This window comes from Mirounga angustirostris, unplaced genomic scaffold (assembly GCF_029215605.1).
Source record: "Mirounga angustirostris isolate CCGP_5_RB_7025 unplaced genomic scaffold, mMirAng1.0.hap1 SCAF_13, whole genome shotgun sequence".
Taxonomy (NCBI): Eukaryota; Metazoa; Chordata; class Mammalia; order Carnivora; family Phocidae; genus Mirounga; species Mirounga angustirostris.
The window spans coordinates 11,274,540-11,298,468 of NW_026991721.1; the positions used below are offsets into that span (position 1 = coordinate 11,274,540).

A 23,929-nucleotide genomic window follows, 5' to 3' on the forward strand; every position below is an offset into this window, starting at 1 on the left:
AAAATAGTAGCCAACATGTATGGGGTGCCTGCTGATGTCTCCTGCATTACAAATAATAATAATAATTGGGGCACCTGGGTGGCTCAGCCGGTTAAGTGTCTGCCTTCAGCTCTGGTTACGATCTCAGGGTCCTGGGATTGAGCCCCGTGTTGGGCTCCCTGCTCAGCGGGGAGTTGGCTTCTCCATCTCCCTCTGCCTCTGCCCCTGTCCCTGCCCCTGCTCGTGCTCTCTCTCTCTCAAATAAATAAATAAAATCTTTAGAAAACAAAACAAAACAAAACAAAAAACAAATAATAATATAGTTATTGGGTGTCAGGTACTATTCTAAGCACTTTCTGCCAATTAACTCATTTACTTCTCATAATAAACTTATGAGGTAGGTGCTATTTTTTTTTTTTTTTTTTTTTTGGTAGGTGCTATTATTGACCTTATTTTACAGGTAAGGAAATCAAAGCACAGATTCCAACCCTGGCCAAAAGGCTGAAGACTGCATATGCTTAACCACTGCTCCATGTGACTTGTCAGGAGTATGTCCCCACATTTGTCACCTTTGCGTGGTGAAGCTTTATATATGTGGACTTGTGGCAGAATAAGGATTTGCTGTATTCCATCTCTAGGAGACAGTGCATCATCTGTTGGGGGGAATCTTAAAAAAAAAAAAAAAATTCAGGTACTTAATAGTCCCACTGCTGGGAATTAATTCCGAAGAAGCAAGTCAAAGGAACAAGAAAGTATTCATATAAAGCTATTTCTAGCAGTATTGTTCCTGGATATAAAAGAAAGAAGCAAATTGCACAACCCACAAGGAACTAAAATGTCCAATGGTTAAAGAGTAATGAAATGATACGGTGTATGAATTCAGTGGATTAGAAGGCCTTTGCTAAGAAGAGTAGAGAAGACAGTGTTGAAAAAAACAGGAAGCGTAAACAGCAGGCTGTCAGTTTAAGTATAAACAAACAAGGCCAAGTACCCACCACATTCATAGGGCTGTGAAATTTTTTTTTTTTTAAAGATTTTATTTATTTATTTGAGACAGAGAGAATGAGAGACAGAGCATGAGAGAGAGGAGGATCAGAGGGAGAAGCAGACTCCCTGCCGAGCAGGGAGCCCGATGCGGGACTCGATCCCGGGACTCCAGGATCACGACCTGAGCCGAAGGCAGTCGCTTAACCAACTGAGCCACCCAGGCGCCCTAGGGCTGTGAAATTTTATAACTGGACCAAAGTACTGAGAGACCGTAGGCAGTTATAAATATGCGTTGACAGAAATGAGTATGTTTGCATGTCTTTTGCAAATTTTTTATACATTTGTCTAATCACCTAAATTTTTAAAGTATTTTTTAAAGATTTTATTTATGTATTTGAGAGATAGAGAAAGAGAGAGAGCATGAGCAGGGGGAGGGGTAGAGGGAGAAGGAGAAGCAGACCCCCCCCGCCCCGATGGGCAGGGAGCCCAACGAGGGGGCTCGATTCCAGCACCCTGGGATCAGGACCTGAGCCAAAGGCAGACGCTTAACCAGCTGAGCCACCCAGGCACCCCTAAAGTATTTTTTAAATAAAAATGAAGGAACCCATCATCAGAGAGGCTTTTTCTAAACAAACGCCAAAACCTACCTCAGGCTGGTAGAAAATCCCTGGGAGGGTAAGTTAGCAGAGGGCTCTTTAAGCATTTATTTCCCTCAGAGCTTGGAAACATTCCAGTCTCCTGAAACTTCTCCTGAAGGGTGTCAGAGCCTGAGGTTAACCACGTCCTGCCTTTCCTTCACAAGAACCCTCACCGAGCCCTTGTATCTGACACTTATTTATTGAGCACCTACTCTATTCCCTGACACTGATGTGGAAAGTGGAGATAGAGCCGTGAACAGGAGAGATAAAGCCCTTGACCTCGTGAAGCTTACATCCTCGCAAGAAAGAACAGACAGGAAATAAGAAAAAAATAATCATATAGTTTTAGGTAATGATAAGTGCATATGGCAGATAAAGCAGAGTAATGGGGTGGGGGTGGGCAACTTCAGCTAAAGGAGTCGAGGAAGACCCCTCTGGAAAAGTGACTTGAATGGAGGTCTGAAAGTGTAACCAAAAAGAGCAGGTGCAAGATGACTACGTTCTAGAAATCTGCTGCACAACATCATGCCTATACTTAACAATACTGTATTGTACACTAAATAGATAAAGGGGATTTGAGGTACAAACCTCCAGGTATAAAATCAATAAGTCACAGGGATTAAAGTACAGCCTAAGGATTGTCATCGGGAACACTGTAACAACTTTGTATGGTGACAGAGGGTAACTACACTTGTGGTGAGCATTTCGTAATGTGTATAATTGTCGAATCACTATGTGGCACACCTGAAACTAATAAAATACAATATGTCAGTTTCAACTGAAAAATTTTAAAATCAAAACAGATGAACATAGGGGAAGGGAAGGAAAAATAAATTAGAATAAAAACAGAGAGGAAGGAAACCATAAGAGACTCGTAACTATAGGAAACAAACTGAGGGTTGCTGGAGGGGGGTGGGTTGGAGGATAGGGTAACTGGGTGATGGGCATTAAGGGGGGCAAGTGATGTAATGAACACTGGCTGTTATATGCAACTGATAAACCACTAAATTCTACCCCTGAAACTAATAATACACTGTGAATTAACTTGAATTTAATTTAAAAAATTTTTAAATAATAAAATAAAATCACAAAAAATTTTAAAGGGTGGATTTCATGTTAAGTATTCTTATCACAATAAAAAGTAAAATAAAATAATTTTTACGAGGTTACTGGAATGTGTAAAAATAAATGGAAGGGAAAGAGTATTCGGAGAGAAGCATTAGCACATGCAAGGGTCCTGCGGCAGCAAGTATTTGGCTGGTTTAGTGAACCACAGAAACAGCGATGTGGATGGATGGATGCAGAGGAGTCAGCGATGGGGTAAAAGGAAAGAGAAAGCCAGAGGAAGGTAGCCGAAATCATGCAGAGACTTGAGGGCCACAGTTAGAAGTCTGGATTCCATTGTAAGTATTATGGGAAACCACTAGAGGTTTTAAGGAGAGGGATATGCTGGCCCTTGTGTTGTTACAAGGTCACTCATCTATGATGCAGAGAACATACTAGAAGGGAAGAAGAGGCAGGGAGATGGTCGGGAGGATCAGATGCCATGAGATGACTGGTGGCCCCAGAATTGAACTCACCCAGCTCCTTCTACCCTTCCTTTTCCCCCTCAAGTATCAATTATATGGAGATCTGGCTAGATGTGAGAAAAAAGTATGTGGTTCTCCTCTCCAACACGTTACTTTATCTGACCGGCTTTATAAAAAATAAGTAGTTTGGATATTTCCTATTGCCCTCTGCATTTCCACGGGTTGTCAAAGGAAATTTGACCTATAAAAGATATTAATAGAGCTGACAGTTATCGGATACTTACTATGGGCACATTCTCTGCTAAGAGTGTCATGTGCATTATTGCCCATGATTACCTCCATTTTACAGATGATAAAACTGGGGCTTTCAGAGTAAATAATTCGACCAAAATTAGGTATCTTAAAAGAGAGAAAGCTAGGAATAAAACCCAATTTGAAGGACTTCAAAGCTACACTCTAGACTACATGTTTGCAGTGAATACACTGGTATTCAAAGTACAATAATGGGGATCAGCAGAATCAGTGTCAACTGGGAGCTTGGTACTGTGCAGACGCTCGGGCCCCACCCCAGACCACTTAACATAAAGAAATTTTAAATTAAAATTCCTTACATTTTCTATGTAAAATCATATCATCTGAGACCTATTATTTTATTTTCTTGTCTGACTGCATTATTTAGAACCTCCAGAAAGTGTTGATTAATCATGGTGATAGCAGGTGTCCTGTCTAGCACCTGATATTTTGTGAACGTGGTTTAATTATTCCACCATTTTAATGATGCCTGCTGTGAGACTTTAATATAGTCGTTTTCACATGAAGTATCAGGCTCTGTAGGAGGAGTCAGCAAGTTTTTTCTATAAAGTCCCAGAGAGTATGTTTTAGGCTTTGTGGGCCGTATAGCCTCTGTCACAACTGCTCGACTTTGCTGCAGTCATAGACAATAGGGGAATGAATAAGCATGGCTGCATTCCAATTAAACGTTATTTACAAAAAACAGACAGCCCACAGATGTAACATGTAGCCTGTGGTTTGCTGATTCCTGCTTTAGGGACAGCACAGGTTTGAATTTTGGTGCTTGCTGGTTACATCCCCTTCCTTGGGTAAGTTATTCGACATCATGGTCCTCAGTTTCCTTATCTGAAAAAATCTTCATAATGTAATTATGCAGAGTAAGTGATACGTGCAACATATTTAGAAGAGTTGCCTACGTCAGAAGCAGCACTCAATAATGTAAGCACAAGAGCAGAAATCTTGCCTGATTTATTCCCCACTGTACTCCTGGTTCCTGGCACACAGTAAACACTCAATAAATATTCACAGAATAGCTAAAAGTTAACCATATTTAAGCAGTTTATTTCTATTCCTATTTTATTCAGAGCTTTTATGAAGCATCTCTACGGAAGTCCATCAGATAACCTTTCAGCAGCTCTGAGTATAAATGTATTATTTGCCACTTCTATTCAACATAACACTGGAAGTCCTAGCCAAGGTAATTAGGCAAGAAAAAGAAGGAAACGCTGCCATTTGTGACAATATGGATGAACCTGGAGATTTTGGTAAGTGAAATAAGCCAGACAGAGAAACACAAGTACTGAGTCATATCGCTGATATGTGGACTCTAAAAGAAGTTGAACTCCTAGAAACACAAAGTAGAGGGTGGTTACCAAGGGTTGGGGAGTGGGAGAATTGGGGAGACTTTGGCCAAAGGGTACAAGTTTCCAGTTATGAGATGAATAGGTTCTGGATACCTACTGTAACAACATGGTGACTACAGTTAATGTACTGTATACTTGAAATTTTCTAAGTGAAGAGATATTAAGTATTCTCACCACACACAAAAAAGTAACTATATGAGGTGATGGATATATTATTTAGCTTGATTGTGGTAATCATTTTACAACGTATACATATATAAAAAAATCACATTATATACCTCAAATATATACAATTTTTGTTTGTCAATTTTAGCTGGAACATAAAATATTGGGGATGAATATCTGGAAGTAAGGATGAATAAAATCAGTAGCTCTCAACATTCTCTGCACCATACAAATTTCATTTACGGTGTTTTCTCTATGAACCCCACAGTCAAAACTGTAAAGCTAAGGAAGGGTTAGGTGACATGATAAAAACTGCACATGCATTATCCCATTCAATCTCCACAACTACTCTTTGAGAGAGGAGCAGTACTATCATTCCCACTTTGCAGGTAAGGTAAGTAAGGCTGAGAAAGTTTAATTAATTTACCCAGAGACACACTCAGCCAGTGGCTGAGCCAAGGTTTAAATCCAAGTTTGTCTGAATTCAGACCTACTCTTTTAGCCATTCTTTTGCTTTTTTAAAAAATACTATTTATTTATTTGACACAGAGAGAGTGTGTGTGTGAGCACACAAGCAGAGGGACTGGCAGGCAGAGGGAGAGGGAAAAGCAGGCTCCCCACTGAGCAGGGAGCCCAATGTGGGACTCCACCCCAGGACCCGGGATCATGACCTGAGCTGAAGGCAGACGCTTAACTGACTAAGCCACCCAGGTGTCCCTATTTTAGCCATTCTTATATATATTGCCTCCAAACCCCATGTTTTGAAAATTACTACCTTTTTTTTTTTTTAATAGGCTTCATGCCTATCATAGAGCCCAATGCGGGGTTCAACTCACAACTGTGAGATCAAGACCTGAGCCAAGATCAAGAGTTGGACACTTAATGGACTGAGCCACCCATGTGCCCCCCAACTCTATCTTTTAAATAAACAAAAACACAAGTGATGGTGATGATGATAATAATATAATAAAATCATCCCAGGAAAATGTATGACATATGTTAGGGCTTTTGAAATATTAAAATTACCTTGGAAACTCCATTAATAATCTCAAAAGGCCTTTGAGATATGGGGATTGGAGATGGTAACCATTAGATGACCTCTAAAATCCCTTTTCATTCCATAATTTCATGAATGACCTTTCTAAAAAGAAAAAAGCTCTAAATGGTCCCTCATTTCTCCAGGGAACACTGAAAGAAAACCATGTCTTTGGATGAAATTGAATGAAGCATCATTGTTCATTAATCTCAACATATATTACTAAGAGACTACTGTCAGGATTTGAATGGTTCAATACAGAACACTCAAGTAGATGGTGAGTGTTTGGTGTTGGATATATGAAATAGAAGATACTCATTATCGATCCAACAGAAATATCAAATAGACAGTGAAGTCTGAAGTTCAGGGACGAGGTTAGCTGGAAATAACACATTTGAGAATTATCAGCCTGTTGCCTGTATTTAAAGCCAGACAACCAAATTGAATCATCTGCAAAGAAATGTAAAAAGAAAAGAGGACCTAGGACCGAGACCCAGCTTGAGTGGAAGTTAGGGAAAGAGAAGAAGCCAGCAAAGTAGACCAAGAAGGAATATCAGAAATATAAAGTAAAATTAGGAGGAATTAATTTTCCAGAAGTAAAGAGAGCAGAGGATATCACAGAATGTCTTCCCCCCCCCAAAAAAAAGAAAGAAAGAGAATAATGCTGCATGTAGAAATTAACTTTTTAAAAACATGGTTTCAAGGTAAATTAAGTGAAAATAATAATTTTTCTTTCCCCCAACTGACCTCGTCACTGAACTTATCAACAAATTACTGAAAGATAATCCCCAGGGAAGATGCATCAATGGGATAATCCTGATGCAATTTTAATTCTTAAGGAACACTGTATTTAATCTTATTGCTTTATGCTTCCCATGCAGACCTCAGACATCTCAGGAGACCAAGAACGTCCCTTTAGCCAGATTAGTTATGAATGTCCTTATTCAATGATAATTTCAAGTTTGAGTATCAGGGGAACTTCAAAGGTAGGTTTTAGGCTACAGGGATGTAGTGAGTAAAGCCCAGATGTTACCTTATACAAAAAAGAAAAAGGTAGGATGGAACATGCCTTCAAGCTAAGAGTTGATTAGATAGGAATCCTGTTGAGTTTCAGAAGGGTTTTAACAACGTGCCCTGACTGGGTGTTATACGCAAACAATGAATCATGGAACACTACATCAAAAACTAATGATGTAATGTATGGTGATTAACACAACATAAAACAACAACAACAACAACAACAACAACAACAACAACGTGCCCTGAATCAGCGAGACATGTGAATCTAGAAGTGGTCAGTATACCTGCCCAGGGATCTTCTGAGGACAGAAGGACCTAGGGGCAGACTCCAGGGTCCTCAGTGTTTAGCGAAGGATCCAAGTAAATCTGCAATGGCTTGCAGTCCACATGAGTCCAGTATAAGGTAAGAATCTCTTCCCGGACTCCAGATTTGAGAAGATTAGGAAAATCCCTAGCTTGTAACTAGGCCAAGCCTTGTGGTAGGCGCTGGCCAGGGAAGAGAAACTAAGGATGGAAATTTTCACAGAAAGAGTCAAAGTCCAGTTCCTACTCAGAACCAATGTTTTATACCAGACGGTTTAAGGGGAACTCAAGAATGCATACTGTAAAATTCATGCTCTTCCAACTGATGAATGGCAAGAAGGAGGTTCTGTCCAAAGTGGTCAAGGAATCTTACTCTACATCAGATTAAGAGGTCATTGCTAACTAGCATTGAAACATACAGATGTCAGTACTTTTAAGGCTTTTTCTAGTTTAAAAATATCCATCATTGCAAACTTCAAACTTACAGAAGCTGAAAAAGAAGGAAACATCTATTATAAAAGGAATGACTAGAAGGTTCCTTCACATCAAGGATCCCCCTTATGCATTCAAAAGTAATCCTAATTACATGCAATTTTTCAAAAAACATTATTGCCAAAAAGAGATATGATATGCTTGTGCTCCCCTGGCATGTTGTCCTTTTATATAAAGTACTTAAATGAATTGGAATTTTACTATTTTTATTGCTCTCAATGTTGAGCTCTCTGAACATTGGCTTCTCTCATTCTCTACACTTTTCCTTCTTCTCCTGGACACTCAAGCTATGCCTTGCATAGAGTAGAGCCTTAACAAATATTTTTAAAGGATTTATTAAAATAAATATTGTTGATTAAATGGGTAGTTGGTGAAGAGGTAGGAAAGAAGAAACAAAAAGGAAAGAGAGAGATCATAAATTAGGGGACTGAGCACTGACTTTGCAATGAACTGAGAAAGGCTTGTGGCACATCATTTTCTAATGAAATAGTTTTGTTGATAAGAGACAATTAGAATTTTAAATTTTTTTCTCTCTAGGACACCTATCATTCAGCTTTACACATAGTGCATTGCTCAGTGATGATACAGTTTATTTGAATGGTAGGAGTTTAGACTTGCTTCTAAACTGACCTAGGAATTAAGTGCTACTTTGCCATTTAACAGCTGGGCAAATCAATCAAACCCAGAAGACTGAATTTCCTCAGCTAAAAAATATGGACAATAGAGGAACATGTTGAATATTGGCTGTTGAGCTGTTGAAAAGGACCACTTATGTGAAATGATGCCTGTAAAATGATTAGCACAGCATACGAGTGCCCAATAAATGTTACCCACTGGTATGCAGTAGGAGGATAGCTTTTTGTCGAATGCCTGAATATTTCATTTGACGTATTCAAAATATGTTTATAAAAGTATTATGTTGAACCATGTGGAATTGCCTGTATGCTACCATTATTGGCTTTCAGAAACAAATTCCATATGATTCAACGTGTTAGCAGTAAAGCGATACCACACTGGGGCTCCTTCTCTCACAGAAGTCTCTTCTGGAAAGTAAGGAGTCTCTTCAGATATATAGATGTATACGAAATTTGGATTTCATTTTATGAGTGATATTTATGAATTCATAATTCACGTATGAAATTCATATATATTCAAACATATAGAAAATGTTATTCAAGAATGTCTTGTAAGGACAAATACATCTTTTGTTTGGATACAGCGGATGTTGGAACATTTTCTTTGAATAGGTATGAATAGACCTTACAGCTGGTATGAGTATCTCCAAAAGCCACAAATACCTGTGCTACAAACAGGGCTTTTGCCCTAGAATGATGGTTATAACATTGTTCTTCCTTCTCTATTCCTCTCACTATCAACACTCCCAAGTTAAGATTTTATCTTCCTCTTCAGGTGAGTCCACCTTTGTGCTAATAGATATGCCATGTAGGTCAATTAGGCCAGATATACCTAAAGTCAAGGCATTTTTATATAAACTCTCTTTTAACTGTAACAACTAATCTATGAGCCAGTGGTCATTCTTCATTCTATTTAAAGAGGGATTCTGCAATATAAGGGGACATAAGAAACTAGAAGTGGAACCAGATGTGACATAAAATCTTTCCCAGAAAATATCAGGTAGACCTGCCAGGCATTCCACCCACTCAGCAATTTAAATCTTTTTCAGTCTCAAGATAGATAATGGAAGGAATCAATGAATCAATATACTTTACTGAGCAGTCAATATGTGCCAGGCATTCCAGTAGGTTCTTGTACAGACATCGTTTCATTTTCACCTCACAACAACCTTGTAAAGAAGTGAGGTGTTATTCTGAACAATGGGGTCTTAGAGAGGGCAAGTGACTTAGCAAGATCACAAAACTAGTGAGTAGCAAAGCTGGAATTTGAGTACACGTCATTTATTCCAACATAGCTTACTTTCTACCATCTTTCTTGGAAGCATCATCTCCCCCAAATTATATGCTTTTTTTACATATGCATTGTCCTAAGATTGTTTGGTTGTATAACCAAACTTAGTTAAAAGACCACTTTTTAACTACCTTTTCTCCCCTTGTTATAAATGTTGTCTACAATTTAAATTGAGCAAAACTGACAAGGGAAGATAGGATTCAAGAGTTTTAAAAAGAACAAGAATAAGGGAAAATCTGGCCAACAGCCTTGTCCCTGCAACTCCACAGAGGAGATGGCATCTGAATCATCTTTGCATCCCCTACAGTACCTTGTATATTTAAATGATGTATTAAAAAATGACCCACTTGTGCAACCTTGGACAAGTAAGGCAATCTCTTTAGAAGAGACGGACCCAATAACCTGGGGGAGCTCTGATTCTGTGGGCATCTGTGACCTTCTGTGGCCACTAGTCAACTTGGACAGGAATTACATGAAGGACAAAGAACTCATGGAGCCATGTTCTTCATTGCATGATGGTAAACAGTCTCAGGAGATGATAAACCATCTTTCCAAAGACTAGCTATCCCCTGGGAGTTTTCTCTGAGCCATACTTATCTTAGAAAATGTTGACCACTACTTTAGTTGTTTTCTTTGGAATAATAAGGGAGGAGCTGATCCAAATCAGGATTGTATATTTGGGAAGTTTGGAAAATTATTTTTCATTGAGTAATAGCCAATCCATGGTCTAAATCAGTACATCTAAAACTTTTCTACTTAAGTACTAATTAATCAGCATGAGAGACAATTTATATTAAGGACTTGGTGAACAATTGGGAGTAAGAAATCTCTTGGAAATATTATGTTTTTATCCCCCCAAATTCATGCAGATCTTCCTCTTATGTATATATCTCCACTTTTTTATATGAAATAATTTTCCTAAAACCTTCAAGTTAAAATTGACCTTTTAACAAAACTGCACCGTGTTGATCCTGGGACTTCATTTTGTCCTGGACACAGTTTTGTTCCCTGACGACTCTAGAATATACACATTCTGGTTTAGGAAGCATGAACAGATCCAAACAACCCCACACCATCACTCCAGATTTATATAAAGAATTGTCAGCAAAGCATTCAGTTATTTGTTTGCACGATGTCCAACATTTGCTTCAATATTTTGACATCATATAGAAGGAATATCTGAAAGCTCCAGACCATCTTTTGAAACGTGTCTACTTGGTTTCTTCTTTGCAATAACAAAAGCACTTGATATAACCTAAAGTTGATATAGCTTCCAGATAGAACTTAAATCTTCATCTTGTCGCAATGAAGAGATCACAATGAGTGGGGAACTTTTCCATAAAGAAATGAAGAGAATAGTTAGATAATATGCTGGATAATGTGGTACTTGGATTTCTTATTCAGAACGCTGGTTTTCATAGTATTTCTCTACATTTGATTTCCTCTTCCCTTTTCTAGACCTTGTAATAAAATGAAGCCAATGTAGCCCACGCACTGCATTTAGACACAAGTGCTTTGAAGTTAGGTGGACTTATGCCCAAGAGGTTGGGTGGACTTCCTGTGCCAAAGGAGGTGGTAACTGAGAAAGAAAAATGAGCAGACAGCACCATTGGGACTTTTCATCTCTAGTGTCCTTATGAAATGACTTATTCATTTGTATCACCTTCATAGGTTTGGTTCAACCCAAAACAACTGTGTTGGTTTGGGGACTAGACTCTTACCCACCAGAAAGCAGGAGATTAAAACTGTAGGCTCCTATGAAAACTCTTTGGGCATCACTCAGGACACTGGGTCCTGGGTCACAGAGAACCTTCTCTTTGTTCCCGCTCTCTCTCATGAAGGATGAATTAAGCCAGTCTCCCTCCATCTTCACCCAAATATCATAGTTTTTAACCAAACCCTTTCTCCCTGCTCCTTATAAAAGAAGAAACGGAGGGGCACCTAGGTGGTGCAGTCAGTTAAGCATCTAACTCTTGGTTTCAGCTCAGGTCGTGATCTTCAGGGTCTTGATCTCAGGATCATGAGATAGAGCCCCGCATGCGGATCCACGCTCAGCACGGAGTCTGCTAAGATTCTCTCTCCCTCTCCCTCTGCCCTTCCCGCTCATGCTCTCTCACTCTCTCTCTCTCTTTCTCTCTCTCAAATAAATAAATAAATCTTTTAAGAAACAAGAAATAAGGGATATTCTTTTTGTTGCATTGTTAGGGGCAGCATTTACTAGATAAAACAATAGTCTAGATCGTAATTATGCCTCTCAAGTCTGAAAATAGTGTAATCTAACATTTTTGGTCTCAGATCTTAGGTGCTCTTTTTACCATAGACCATCTAGAGTTCTACCTATGGCTGAAATATCATCAAATAACGAAGCTACTTAGGAAATATGAAGCAGTATCGAGGGAGGCGGTATAGTATGAACCTAGATTAAGCATAAGAGCTCTGTGGTCAAGGGGCGCCTGGGTGGCTCAGTCGTTAAGCGTCTGCCTTCGGCTCAGGTCATGATCCCAGGGTCCTGGGATTGAGTCCCGCATCGGGCTCCCTGCTCTGTGGGGAGCCTGCTTCTCCCTCTCCTCCCCACTTGTGCTCTCTCTCTCACTATCTCTGTCTCTGTCTCTCAAATAAAATCTAAAAAAGGATAAAAAATAAAAAAAATAAAATCATAACACTCTGAGCAACACAGAATTTCAGAGAAAGGAGAGAGAGATTTAAACTGGAGTGGCCTGGGAAGATGTCATAAAAGAGGAACATGACCTAGAATTTGAAAGTTGGGCAGGATTTGTCTTAGGCAAAAGAGAGAAGATGAAATTTCTCACTGGAAGGAGAACAGAAGTATGTGAAACAGGAAGGAGAATGATGGAGAAGAGGTCAATGAGTCGACCATATGGTACATGACAGGGATAATTGGGGCCATAGTGTGATTAGCCTCAGTCAGGTCCAAGAGAGACTGGAATAATCAGGAGAGGAGCACGAAGATTGTCATATAAGCAACAGGAAGGCATTGAAGCAGATGGATAATGTGATCATGGAGAGCAGGATGCACGATGAAGGAAAAGAGGAAGGAAAACAGGAGAAGAGATAGGAGGTTATCACAAGAACCTAAATGTAAGATAACAGATAGGACCGACTGGGGCAGTGGGAAAGGACCAAAGCAATAGATATGAGAAATTTTTGTAGGACAAACGATCAGTATTTAGGAACAAATTGGGTAAAGGAGAGGAAGCAGGATGAGTCAATGACATCTCTCGGGGTTGAGCTAAATTGCGATGTGTGTTGTGTTATCAGTGTACCAGTACCACAGCTCTCTTAAAATTATAACATACATCTAATGACACTTTCCTTAGACGTTTTTGTTTCAAGTTTCACGTAATGAATTAAAACCCTATTTTATCTATTTTGTAACTTTGAACCTTAAATTGACTTTACTCGGGGCGCCTGGGTGGCTCAGTTGGTTAAGCGACTGCCTTCGGCTCAGGTCATGATCCTGGAGTCCCGGGATTGAGTCCCGCATCGGGCTCCCTGCTCCGCGGGGGGTCTGCTTCTCCCTCTGACCTTCTTCCCTCTCGTGCTCTCTGTCTCTCATTCTCTCTCTCAGATAAATAAATAAAATCTTTAAAAAAAAATTGACTTTACTCATTAATTCATTCAGCAAATACTCCTTGGAAAGCTTTCTATATCAGGCACTGTGCTAGGCACCAAAATCAAAGCAAAGAGCATCCAGATCCCCACCACTGAGGATTTCTTGGGCTTTGGTACTTGAGGGTAGAGGAGGAAGGGTGAGGGGTGGCAAACGTGTAAATTATAATATTCCATGATCTGCACTAACATGAAAGTGTGTGCACATAATCGCTGAGGTACCTCAGAAAGTGCTCTAACACTGAACAGGGGAGTACAAATGCATCATATTGCATGGGAGGTGCCTAAAGATGCATGTCATCTTTCCTTTATCCAGATCAAATACATTATCTATGGAAGAAATAAATACAACTGCAAAGATTCAGTTCTTCTTTCATCCATTCTCCGCTGACCCTAAGATCCAGGTGGGGATTTTTGTGGCCTTCCTGGTGATGTACCTGACCAGCCTCAGTGGAAACACCACAGTTGCAGTCCTTGTTCAAATCAACCACTCCCTCCACATCCCCATGTACTTCTTCCTGGCTAACCTGGCAGTTCTGGAAATCTTCTATACATCTGCCATTGCCCCCCTGGCCTTGGCAAACCTCCTTTCAATGGGCAAAACTCCTGTTTCCATCCCTGGATGTGGGACCCAGATGTTTTTCTTCATCTTCTTGGGTGGAGCTGATTGTGTCCTGCTTGCAGTCATGGCTTATGACCGGTTTGTGGCAATCTGTTACCCTCTAAGATACACCCGCATCATGAGCTGGCCCTTGTGTGTGGAGCTGATGGTAGGGTCTCTGGTGCTGGGTTTCCTGCTGTCACTGCCTCTGACTATTTTAATCTTCCATCTCCCATTCTGCAACAACAATAAGATCTACCACTTCTACTGTGACATGCCTGCAGTCATACACCTGGCCTGTGCAGACACACACGTTCACAAGACTGCCCTGTACATCATCAGCTTCATCATCCTAAGCATCCCCCTCTCATTAATCTTCATCTCCTACGTCTTCATCATGGCAGCCATTCTACGGATCCGGTCAGCGGAAGGGCGCCACCGAGCCTTCTCTACCTGCTCCTCTCACATCTTAGTGGTCCTCCTGCAGTATGGCTGCACCAGCTTTATATACTTGTCCCCCAGTTCCGGCTACTCTCCTGAGATGGGCCGGGTGGTGTCCGTGGTCTACACCTTCATCACTCCCATTCTAAACCCCTTGATCTACAGTATAAGGAACAAGGAACTGAAAGATGCCCTAAGGAGGGCACTGAAGAAGTTCTAGGTAGGATGATCCCATGGCTTGTCGGAATCGGATGCTCAAAGTGAATGGGGATGCTATTAATAACTATGCTGAGACAACATGCATGAGCCAGGAATGTCCTCAGCAAACTGAGACATGGCCCACTATTCTAGGATCACCGGAGGAGATGAATGCTACTGTGTAATGGAAATAAAGCTGTATCATGGAGGGCAGCCTGATGTCCTGGGCTTGGATGGAGGAGAATCAACACTTATTGGACACCTGCTATATACTAAGCACTTTATATGGGTTATCTCAAGTAGCCCATAGTAAGTACCATTGTCTTCATGTTTGATATATCCAGGATGAGAACACAAGTATTTAAAAATCTAGGGGCACCTGGGCAGCTCAGTCAGTTGAGCATCCAACTCTTGATTTTGGCTCAGGTCATGATCTCAGGGTTGTGAGACTGAGCCCACAACATGGAGCCTACTTAGGATTCTCTCTCTCCCTCTCTCTCTGCCCCTCCACTCCCTCTCTCTCTCTCCATCTCTAAAAAATAATAAATAAAATAAATAATAAATAAATTTCTAAAAATCTAAAGACTAAGCTATCTTCAAACAAAAATGTTGGCCAAGGAGGCCCTGAATGGCAAGAGAAAGAAAGAAAGAGAGGGAGGGAGGGAGGGAGGGAGGGAGGGAGGGAGGAAGGAAGGAAGGAAGGAAGGAAGGAAGGAAGGAAGGAAGGAAGGGAGAGAGGGAGGGAGGGAGGGAGGGAAGAAGGAAGGCTTTGCAGTTGGCCAAAGGAAGGGAGACTTTTTCTTTTCTTTTTTTTACATGTTTTTGTTTTGTTAACCAAAATGAAAACTCATGATTCTGTTCATAACTTTTAAAGAGCACCCCAGCAATAAAAAGGGTAATAATAATGGAGGAAAATGTTATTTAATTTAGTAAGTGAAAATACGGGAAAAGAAGTGGGCCTCATTGAATCTTGACTCCTCAAGAATCCCTTCTACACCATCTCAGTGTTCCAGACTCTGCTTGAGCTTCCAAGGAGAGAGATCATTCACTTGGAAGACACCACATTCCTTGTTGGACAACTCCGGTTGTTAAAGTACCACACATTAGTTTGAGCTAAAGTCCATCTACAAGCAACTTCCTCCCACTGATCCTATTTTGACCCTCTAGAGCTTTCTTCTCCCTGACAATTCTCCCAAGTATCCAAGTATTAGGACAGATTTTGTATCTTCCTTAAGTCTTTAGTCCTCTTTTCTCTAGAGCAAATACTCCATCAGTTTTCTCTCCAGGAGATCATATTTAAATGCTCTCACACCAGTCACCTTCTAGATTTTCCCTAGCTCCATATCCTTCTACAAGTTTTCACCCAGAAATAAACACAATGCACTGAGAATATTTTGTTCTGGGGAACTGTTACTTATCATGACCTGTGAACTACATTTCTATCAATTGACCTTGATCACTTTAGCCTCTCATAAATTTGGTATCAAATAAAATCTCCATATCATTTCATTTGACTTTCAATTCTGCCTGATCACAATTTATTTTACTAACATACATGTAGGACTTTTTTTTTTTTAGAGAGAGAGAGAGTGAGCGCACTCATGAGTGGGGGTGGGGGCGGAAGGACAGAGGGAGACAGAGAGAGAGACTTTTTTTTTTTAAAGATATATTTTTTTAAGATTTTATTTATTTATTTGACAGAGAGAGACAGCGAGAGAGGGAACACAAGCAGGGGGAGTGGTAGAGGGAGAAGCAGGCTTCCCGCAGAGCCGGGAGCCCGATGCGGGGCTCGATCCCAGGACCCCGGGATCACGACCTGAGCCGAAGGCAGACGCTCAACAACTGAGCCACCCAGGTGCCCCTGGAGAGAGAGACTCTTAAGCAGGCTTCACACCCAGCACAGAGTCCAACAAGGGGCTCAATCTCACCACCCTGAGATCATGACCTGAGATGAAATCAAGAGTCAGACACTTAACCAACTGAGCTACCCAGATGCCCCTGTAGGACTTTTCATTTAACACTGATATATTGTTTTGTTTTGTTTTGTTTTAATTGCCACAGTCATCCTCAGGATTTTATTCATCATAGTTTTGTGGCATGGTCAAAATTACAATCATATTTCATTTCCTTTGTCCAAATCATTAACCAATATCCACGGTAAAATACAACAAGTGAGCATCTATGGTAGTCCTCCTATTTGGGAATTGTCCAACTAGCTAGAAATATGCTCAATTAATAACATTGGTGGTACATTGTCACAATATGACCACCGCCCCCTTCCCCTATGGCTATGTGACTTGCTTTGGCCAATGGGACATTAGCAAATATATTGCAAGCAGAGGCTTACACTTACCCTTTGGCGTCTGTCCTCTCTTGCTGCCCTGTGACTGTCACATGAAGATGTTGGGGCTAGGATAACACCTAGAGATAGGCCATCAAGAAGGTTCCCTAGACCAACCCCAGTCCATCCTCCAGATGATTGCAGTCACATTAGTGATTCCGGCAGAAGAACTACCCAGCCGAACGAGCCTAAAATGTTGACCCACAGAAACATGGGCCAAGAAAATGATTGATATTGTAAGTCATTAAGTTTGAACTGGTATATTTTGCATCAAAAAATAACCAATTCTTGGGGCACCTGGGTGGCTCAGTTGGTTGAGCAACTGCCTTCGGCTCAGGTCATGATCCCGGAGTCCTGGGATCGAGTCCTGCGTCGGGCTCCTGGCTCGGCGGGGAGCCTGCTTCTCCCTCTGACCCTATCCCCTCTCATGCTGTTTCTCTCTCTCTCTCTCTCTCTCTCAAAATAAAAATAAATAAAGTCTTAAAAAAATAATAATAACCAATTCACCATCCAATCTGTAATAAACCATCTCTCCAAGAAGAATATCATGGAAAGCCTATCAAATCTTTTCATACAATCAAAATACATTACAGTACGGATATAAATCTAACCATTGAAAAGCCTTATTTTTTTTTTGTTTCTCAAATAAATTTTACTTTTTTAAAGTTTTTAAAATTTTAAAATTATTTTATTATGTTATGAAAAGCCTTATTTTAAAAGGAAAGTGTATTTGGCACGATTTATCTTGGGTCACTTCATACAGGCTCTTCTTAGTAATCACCAGGCTTTTCAAAATGCCTACGAATTATTTATTTAATCACGCGTTTCCAGAATTTTACTAGGGATTCGCATTGAGATGGCTTATTGTTTTGAAACCCACTGGTAGTTTATACATTTCGTTTATATCTTCATCTGAATGGGAAAAGAAACATTCAATAGTTGTGAGTATCTTGGGAATGGAGAATATGCCATTTATTCTTGAATTTCCAGCACCTAGTGCAGTGGCTAGCATTTATTAGACTCAGCTGATTTACTATGAAGAGATAAATTACACCTAGGGAGAGTGCCTTGCCGCTCATAAAAATTGTATGTTCTTGGGGCGCCTGGGTGGCTCAGTCGGTTAAGCGACTGCCTTCGGCTCAGGTCATGATCCTGGAGTCCCGGGATCGAGTCCCGCATCGGGCTCCCTGCTCGGCGGGGAGCCTGCTTCTCCCTCTGACCCTCCCCCCTCTCATGGGCTCTCTCTCAAATAAATAAATAAAATCTTTAAAAAAAAAAATTGTATGTTCTTTATACGAAAGGATTGTGTTCTACCCTTTTTCTACCATTTTTATCCTTCACTGCTCGTTTAGCAGTGGTGGTACTCCATAAATATTTGTGGAATTGAACAGGACTAGCTTTGGAGATAATTTTTTTCTGGTTTTCAGGGTTTTTTTTAATGCTACTGATAAATGTCCATTCTTATTAAAAACTTTTTTGAAACATTTATTGCTATTACTAATTTTTTAATGCTTTATTTGATTCTATATCGGTAAGTCCTATGTTCCCTAAGACTTACAGATAATAAAAAAATACAAATGGGAACTATAAAATATCCATCTGAAGGAAGTGGGTAACTATTATTACTGCATATTAAAAGAATATCATATAATTTGCTATATTTAACCCAATTTTAGCAAGGGTATTTTTTTAAAGATTTTATTTCTTTATTAGAGAGAGAGAGACACAGCGAGAGAGGGAACACAAGCAGGGGGAGTGGGAAAGGGAGAAGCAGGCTTCCTGCTGAGCCGGGAGCCTGATGTGGGACTCGATCCCAGGACCCTGGTACCATGACCTGAGCCGAAGGCACTTAACCAACTGAACCACCCAGGCACCCACAAGGGTATTTTTAAACTGCCATCATTCATAGAAAAATTTTGAGAATTTGTAACTCTCACTTGCTGCAGAGGGGATGTTATTGATGCTGTTCCTTTTCATTCCAAAAGTAAAGAGCCAGGGATGCCTGGGTGGCTCAGTCTGTTAAGTGTCTCAGGTCATGATCCCAGGGTCCTGGGATGGAGTCCTGCATAGGGCTCCCTGCTCAGCGGGGAGCCTGCTTCTCCCTCTGCCTGCTCTGCCTGCCCCTTCCCCTGTTTGTGCACGCGCTCTCTCTCTGACAAATAAATAAATAAAATCTTAAAAATAATAATAATAAAGAGCCAAAGGGACAGGCATACTCTGCAATTACACCCAGAAGAAAATCCCAAACAGACTCTCAGGTTTCTTTCATCCTTTTACAGTATTGCAGTGTTTAGAAGCAGAGGAAAGAGGATAATGAAGAAAAGGTGAGGGGCACTTGGGTGGTTCAATTGGTTAAGCGTCTGCCTTCGGCTCAGGTCATGATCCCAGGGTCCTGGGATCGAGCCCCACATCAGGCTCCCTGCTCCGCGGGAGCCCTGCTTCTCCCTCTCCCTCTGCTGCTCTCCTTGCTTGTGCTCTCTCTCTCTTTCTCTCTCTCAAATAAAATCTTTAAAAAAAAATGAGTCAGAAGACACTAGAAAAACAAATCAGGTGAGGACATGGAGATAGGGCTGACAGAGGAAAGCAGGATGTCTGAGAAACCTGTGGGGGGTGTGAAAGATGAGAGGAGTTATGGGTTATTGCAACGGGCATCAGAGCATCTACCATAGTTCTCTGGAAGAAGCATCATGGGGTTGAGATTCAGAGACATGGAGACATGGTTTCTAGAAGCCGTAAGCTGGGAAAGTCACTATCATCCTTCAAGCCTCTGTCCCAGTATCTAGAAAATAAGAGGATTAAGCTTATTAGTATCTAAGATATCTAAGAGCACTGACTTTGATTCATTAATTCTCCTGAGTTCTATTCAATTCTCGGGCCATTTGTCCTCACCTTGGACAGGTTTCTGTGGTGCTTTTACCCCACAGTAATAGATTTTAGCTGCTTCTCAATCAGCAAGTGAAAATGAACAACGTGGGCATGACAAAATGGGATAGCAGTTATCCTTGTCTTCTCCCAAGTAGGACAGAAAGTCCGAGGGCTGGGGTTCTTTGGGTCTCTGACTTGGGAAACACACCCTCCCAAAGGTGGTTTCATTCTGAGGTCTTTTTAAAGTCAGATGTTGCCATATGACTTTCTCATTATTTGAAAAGAAATGAGGGGCGCCTGGGTGGCTCAGTTGGTTAAGCGACTGCCTTCGGCTCAGGTCATGATCCTGGAGTCCCAGGATCGAGTCCCGCATCGGGCTCCCTGCTCGGCAGGGAGTCTGCTTCTCCCTCTGACCCTCCTCCCTCTCATGCTGTCTCTCATTCTCTCTGTCTTAAATAAATAAATAAAATCTTTAAAAAAAAAAAAAAAGAAATGAGTGTTTGCTTCACAGCACAGTTTACTAAGACTGGAACGATACAGAGATTAGCATGGTGCCTGCACAAGGATGACATGCAAATTCATGAAGCATTCCATATTTTTAAAAACAAAAGCCCAAACTCATAGATACAGAGAATGTATTCATGGTTGCCAGAGGTAGCGGATGAAGGGTTGGCCAAAAAGGGTGAAGTGGGTCAAAAGGTACAAACTTCCGGTTCTGAAATAATAAGTCCTGGTGATGCAATGTACCACATGGTGACTATAGTTAACAATACTGTATTGTACATTTGATAGTCGCTAAGGGAGGAGATCTTAAAAGTTCTCATCACAAGAAAAAGAATTGTAACTGTGGTAACATATACGAACTGTATTTTATTGAGCTGTTCAGCTCAGTGACACTTCATCTAAATAGTCTTTCCTGACCACCCTCCCCACCCCCACACGAGGACAAGTGACCACACCATCCCCCGTGTTCCCTCTGTACCTTGTGTATAACTCCATCACAGCACCTGTAACACTTGTAGTGCCCTTATTTATCTCCCTCAAGTACACTGTGACCTCTTTGGAGGAAGAAACTATCTCCATTAGCTTGATGCCTAGAGATCTCAAAAATATTGAATTAATTTATGAATCCTTAATTTACAGCCATGCATTCAGGGCCAGCTCAGTTTTTGCCTCCACGTGAAGCATTGTGTGACTTTTCTTGTCCCTCCCTCCTCTACGATAACATCCCTTTCAAGGGATAGTCTCGCATTGGACCTTACTCACATTTCATGCCCTTGTGTTTTATCTCCCAAGTCAGATGCTGACCTCATTGATGGCAGAGACCACACCTAATATGTCTTAGAATATCTCACAAAACTTGCCACAGTGAATAGGTGGCAGTCAAAAAAATCATCTGGAAAACTACAGGTTAAATAACCTAATGGAAGAAATTGAACACACCAATCAAAGTACAGAAATACTTCAAAGACTAACACAGACCATATAAAGTACCATCCTTCTTAGTTGTCCACCACTGCTCTTCATGAAACATGTAGGATGACACACTACGCCCAGGGTGTATCATCCAACTATTCTTTTGTGACTTTCAGGATTCCCAGCCTCTGTGTCATACCCTTGCTTTCAGTGATCCCAGGAGGTGGGGAGGCCCCCAGCTGTGCACAGAGACTTTCTTTACCCATAGTACCTAGGTGTTTCTGCTTCAGTGACAACATCTCAATAGCAAAAGTCTGAGTCTCTTATGGTATACATCCATGATAATATGTATTTCTTCCAGTTGACTCAATTAAGAAATGAAGAGAAGTGAGGAACTTCCCAGCATGAACAACAAATGCATGTTAGCACCCTTATTTACACACCTTCCAAGAAGAAACTCCAGGCTACCCTTCACAGGATGCTTGGCGAAATTATTCTTTTTATTATAGAAAGAAGGAAGGAAGGAAAGAGAGAAAGGGAGGGAGGGAAGGAAGTAGGGAAGAAAGAAAGGAAAGAAGAAAGAAAGAAAGAAAGAAAGAAAGAAAGAAAGAAAGAAAGAAAGAAAGAAAGAAAGAAAGAAAGAAAGAAAGAAAGAAAGGAGACAAGAGGTAGAGAGGGAGAGAGAAATGGAGCCTAGATCAAGATACTTTCCCTATTACCTCTCTTTAGAGAATGCATGAAGTATGGCTTATTTATAACATAAAGTAATGAGTTAGTTCTGCTCCAGTTGCAATGATCCTTCAAGTCTTGGTAACAACTATCAATAATTCCTTCCTTCATTCATTTAACAGCTATTTATTAATCATCTACTATGTATAGCAACCTCCAACATAGTGGGAACGCAACAGACTGAACAGAGAAGATCTTTGCCCTTGTGAAGGTTACAATCTAATGGGAGGGGCAGGCAGTAAACAAATAAAAAAAGATCATGATAGACTACAGTAGTTGCTATGAAGGCAGTAACCATGGTGAAGGAATAAGAAGTAACCGAGCGGGGAATATCCACTTTAGGTAAGACTGAATGTGTGCACACTGCACTCAATTTCCCCCATTGTTAACACAACTATAGTACATTTGTCATAACTAATTCACCAACATTGACATGTTATTACTAACTAAAGCTCATACTTTATTCAGATTACCTTATTTTTTTACCTAATGTCCAAGTGTTCAAGGATCCCATCAAGGATACCACACTACATTCAGTCATCATGTCTCTTTAGGTCCTTCTTGGCTGTGAGTTTCTTAGACTTTCCTTATATTTGATAACTGTGGCAGTTTGAGAACTCCTGGTGAGGTATTTTGTAGAATGTCCTTCAAATTGAATTTGTCTGAGTTACAGGTTTTTGGAAGAAAGACGCAGAGGTAGACTGTCATTCTCATCACATTATATCAAGGGTACATACTGTAAACATGACTTCACTGTTGATGTTGACTTTGATCACATGGCAGAGGCAGTATTTGTCAGGTTTCTCCAGTGTAAACTTACTCTCTTTTCTCCTTTTCCATACCGTATTCTTTTGAAGGAAGTCACCATATTCAACCCACACTTACAGAGTAGGGAGTCATGCTCCCCCAACTGAGGGGGGAATATCTACATAAATTATTTGGAATTGTATTGTATGGGAGATTTTTTCTATGTTCTCTCATTTAAATTTTTATTTAGTTACATATTTATACCAGCATATAATCATGAATAGGTTATAATTCATTGCTTTATTTTTTAGACTGTGAATATTTTTACTTATTACAGATGAGAAGAGAAGAAAGATGAAAAAAATGAAGGAATGGAGCAATGGGGGAGATAGAAAACAAGGAAAGAGAAGAATAATCATCACAAGACTTCCTTTTCTTGGCTTGGTCTTTTTTTTAAGATTTTATTTATTCCTTTGAGACAGAGAGAGACAGAGAACATGAGCGGGGAGGAGGGGGGAAGAAGCAGACTCCCTGCTGAGCCAGGAGCCCCACATGGGGCCAATCCCAGGACCTGGAGATCATGACCTGAACCAAAGGCAGACGCTTAACTGACTGAGCCACCCAAGCACCACTTGGCTTGGTCTTTTAAACATACATCCAATTCAGAGAAGAGATGTGGGTCAAAAATTAGATCAAGAATTCAGGCACTGAGTGCCTCCTATCTCTCTTCTAACTTCATCCCATACCCAACATCAGATATTAGATGAGATCCTGAGACCTAAAGAGGGAAAAGACATGCTCTTCTAAGTAGCTCGTAGTCTAGAGGGGGTAACAAACATGTTAACAAACCACCATGATTTGATGCAACAAAGGCTAAGAGTGAAATATGAATAAAGTGCTGTGAGAGCCACGGAGGGGAGTGGACTGCAGCATGGAGTAACCGACCAAGCCTTCACAGATATGGTACTGGAGCATATGAGGAGATGAGCTAGAGTTTCCCAGGATAAGAATTGGAAAGGAGCACCAGAGAGAGAGAGCAAGGTTCACATTTGGACTGCCATGAGGAGCTAATAGCATTGTTTATCTTATCATTAGGAAAGACAGTATATTTATTTTCCCAAGGTATCAAGAATCTGAGGAATAAAATAATCAAGATATGATAATCAATCATGGTTCTGTAAGACATAAGAGGAAAAAGAATATAAAATTGTGCAGTCTTAAAAATGAGTTG

General features: G+C 40.5%; 2 protein-coding genes and 1 non-coding gene across 5 annotated transcripts in view; 2 read left to right on the forward strand and 1 right to left on the reverse strand.

Moving 5' to 3' along the window:
• The window catches only part of LOC123857111 (olfactory receptor 10V1), a 70,379-nt gene that overhangs the window by 28,426 nt on the left and 18,024 nt on the right, over window positions 1-23,929 (forward strand). For 2 of the 3 annotated variants that reach the window (XR_010406840.1, XR_010406841.1), the window contains 2 exons: window positions 4,510-4,689; window positions 13,677-14,909. Coding sequence is in view for 1 of the 3 variants with exons in the window: in XM_064576370.1 (XP_064432440.1) it covers window positions 13,693-14,622 (930 nt within the window). In the remaining 2 variants the exon portion in view is untranslated. Of the gene's footprint in view, window positions 1-4,509; window positions 4,690-13,676; window positions 15,237-23,929 lie in introns of those variants that run through there. The other variant, XM_064576370.1, reaches the window with a different exon arrangement.
• Window positions 1-23,929, reverse strand: part of LOC123857113 (olfactory receptor 10V1-like) — a 71,422-nt gene that overhangs the window by 19,851 nt on the left and 27,642 nt on the right. The window contains exon 8 of the transcript XR_010406835.1: window positions 16,954-22,613. The gene's annotated coding sequence lies outside the window, so the exon portion shown is untranslated. The remainder of the gene's footprint in view (window positions 1-16,953; window positions 22,614-23,929) is intronic.
• On the forward strand, window positions 20,303-20,406 carry LOC123858065 (U6 spliceosomal RNA). Its single transcript, XR_006794029.1, has one exon. It is a non-coding gene; the product is annotated as a U6 spliceosomal RNA (small nuclear RNA).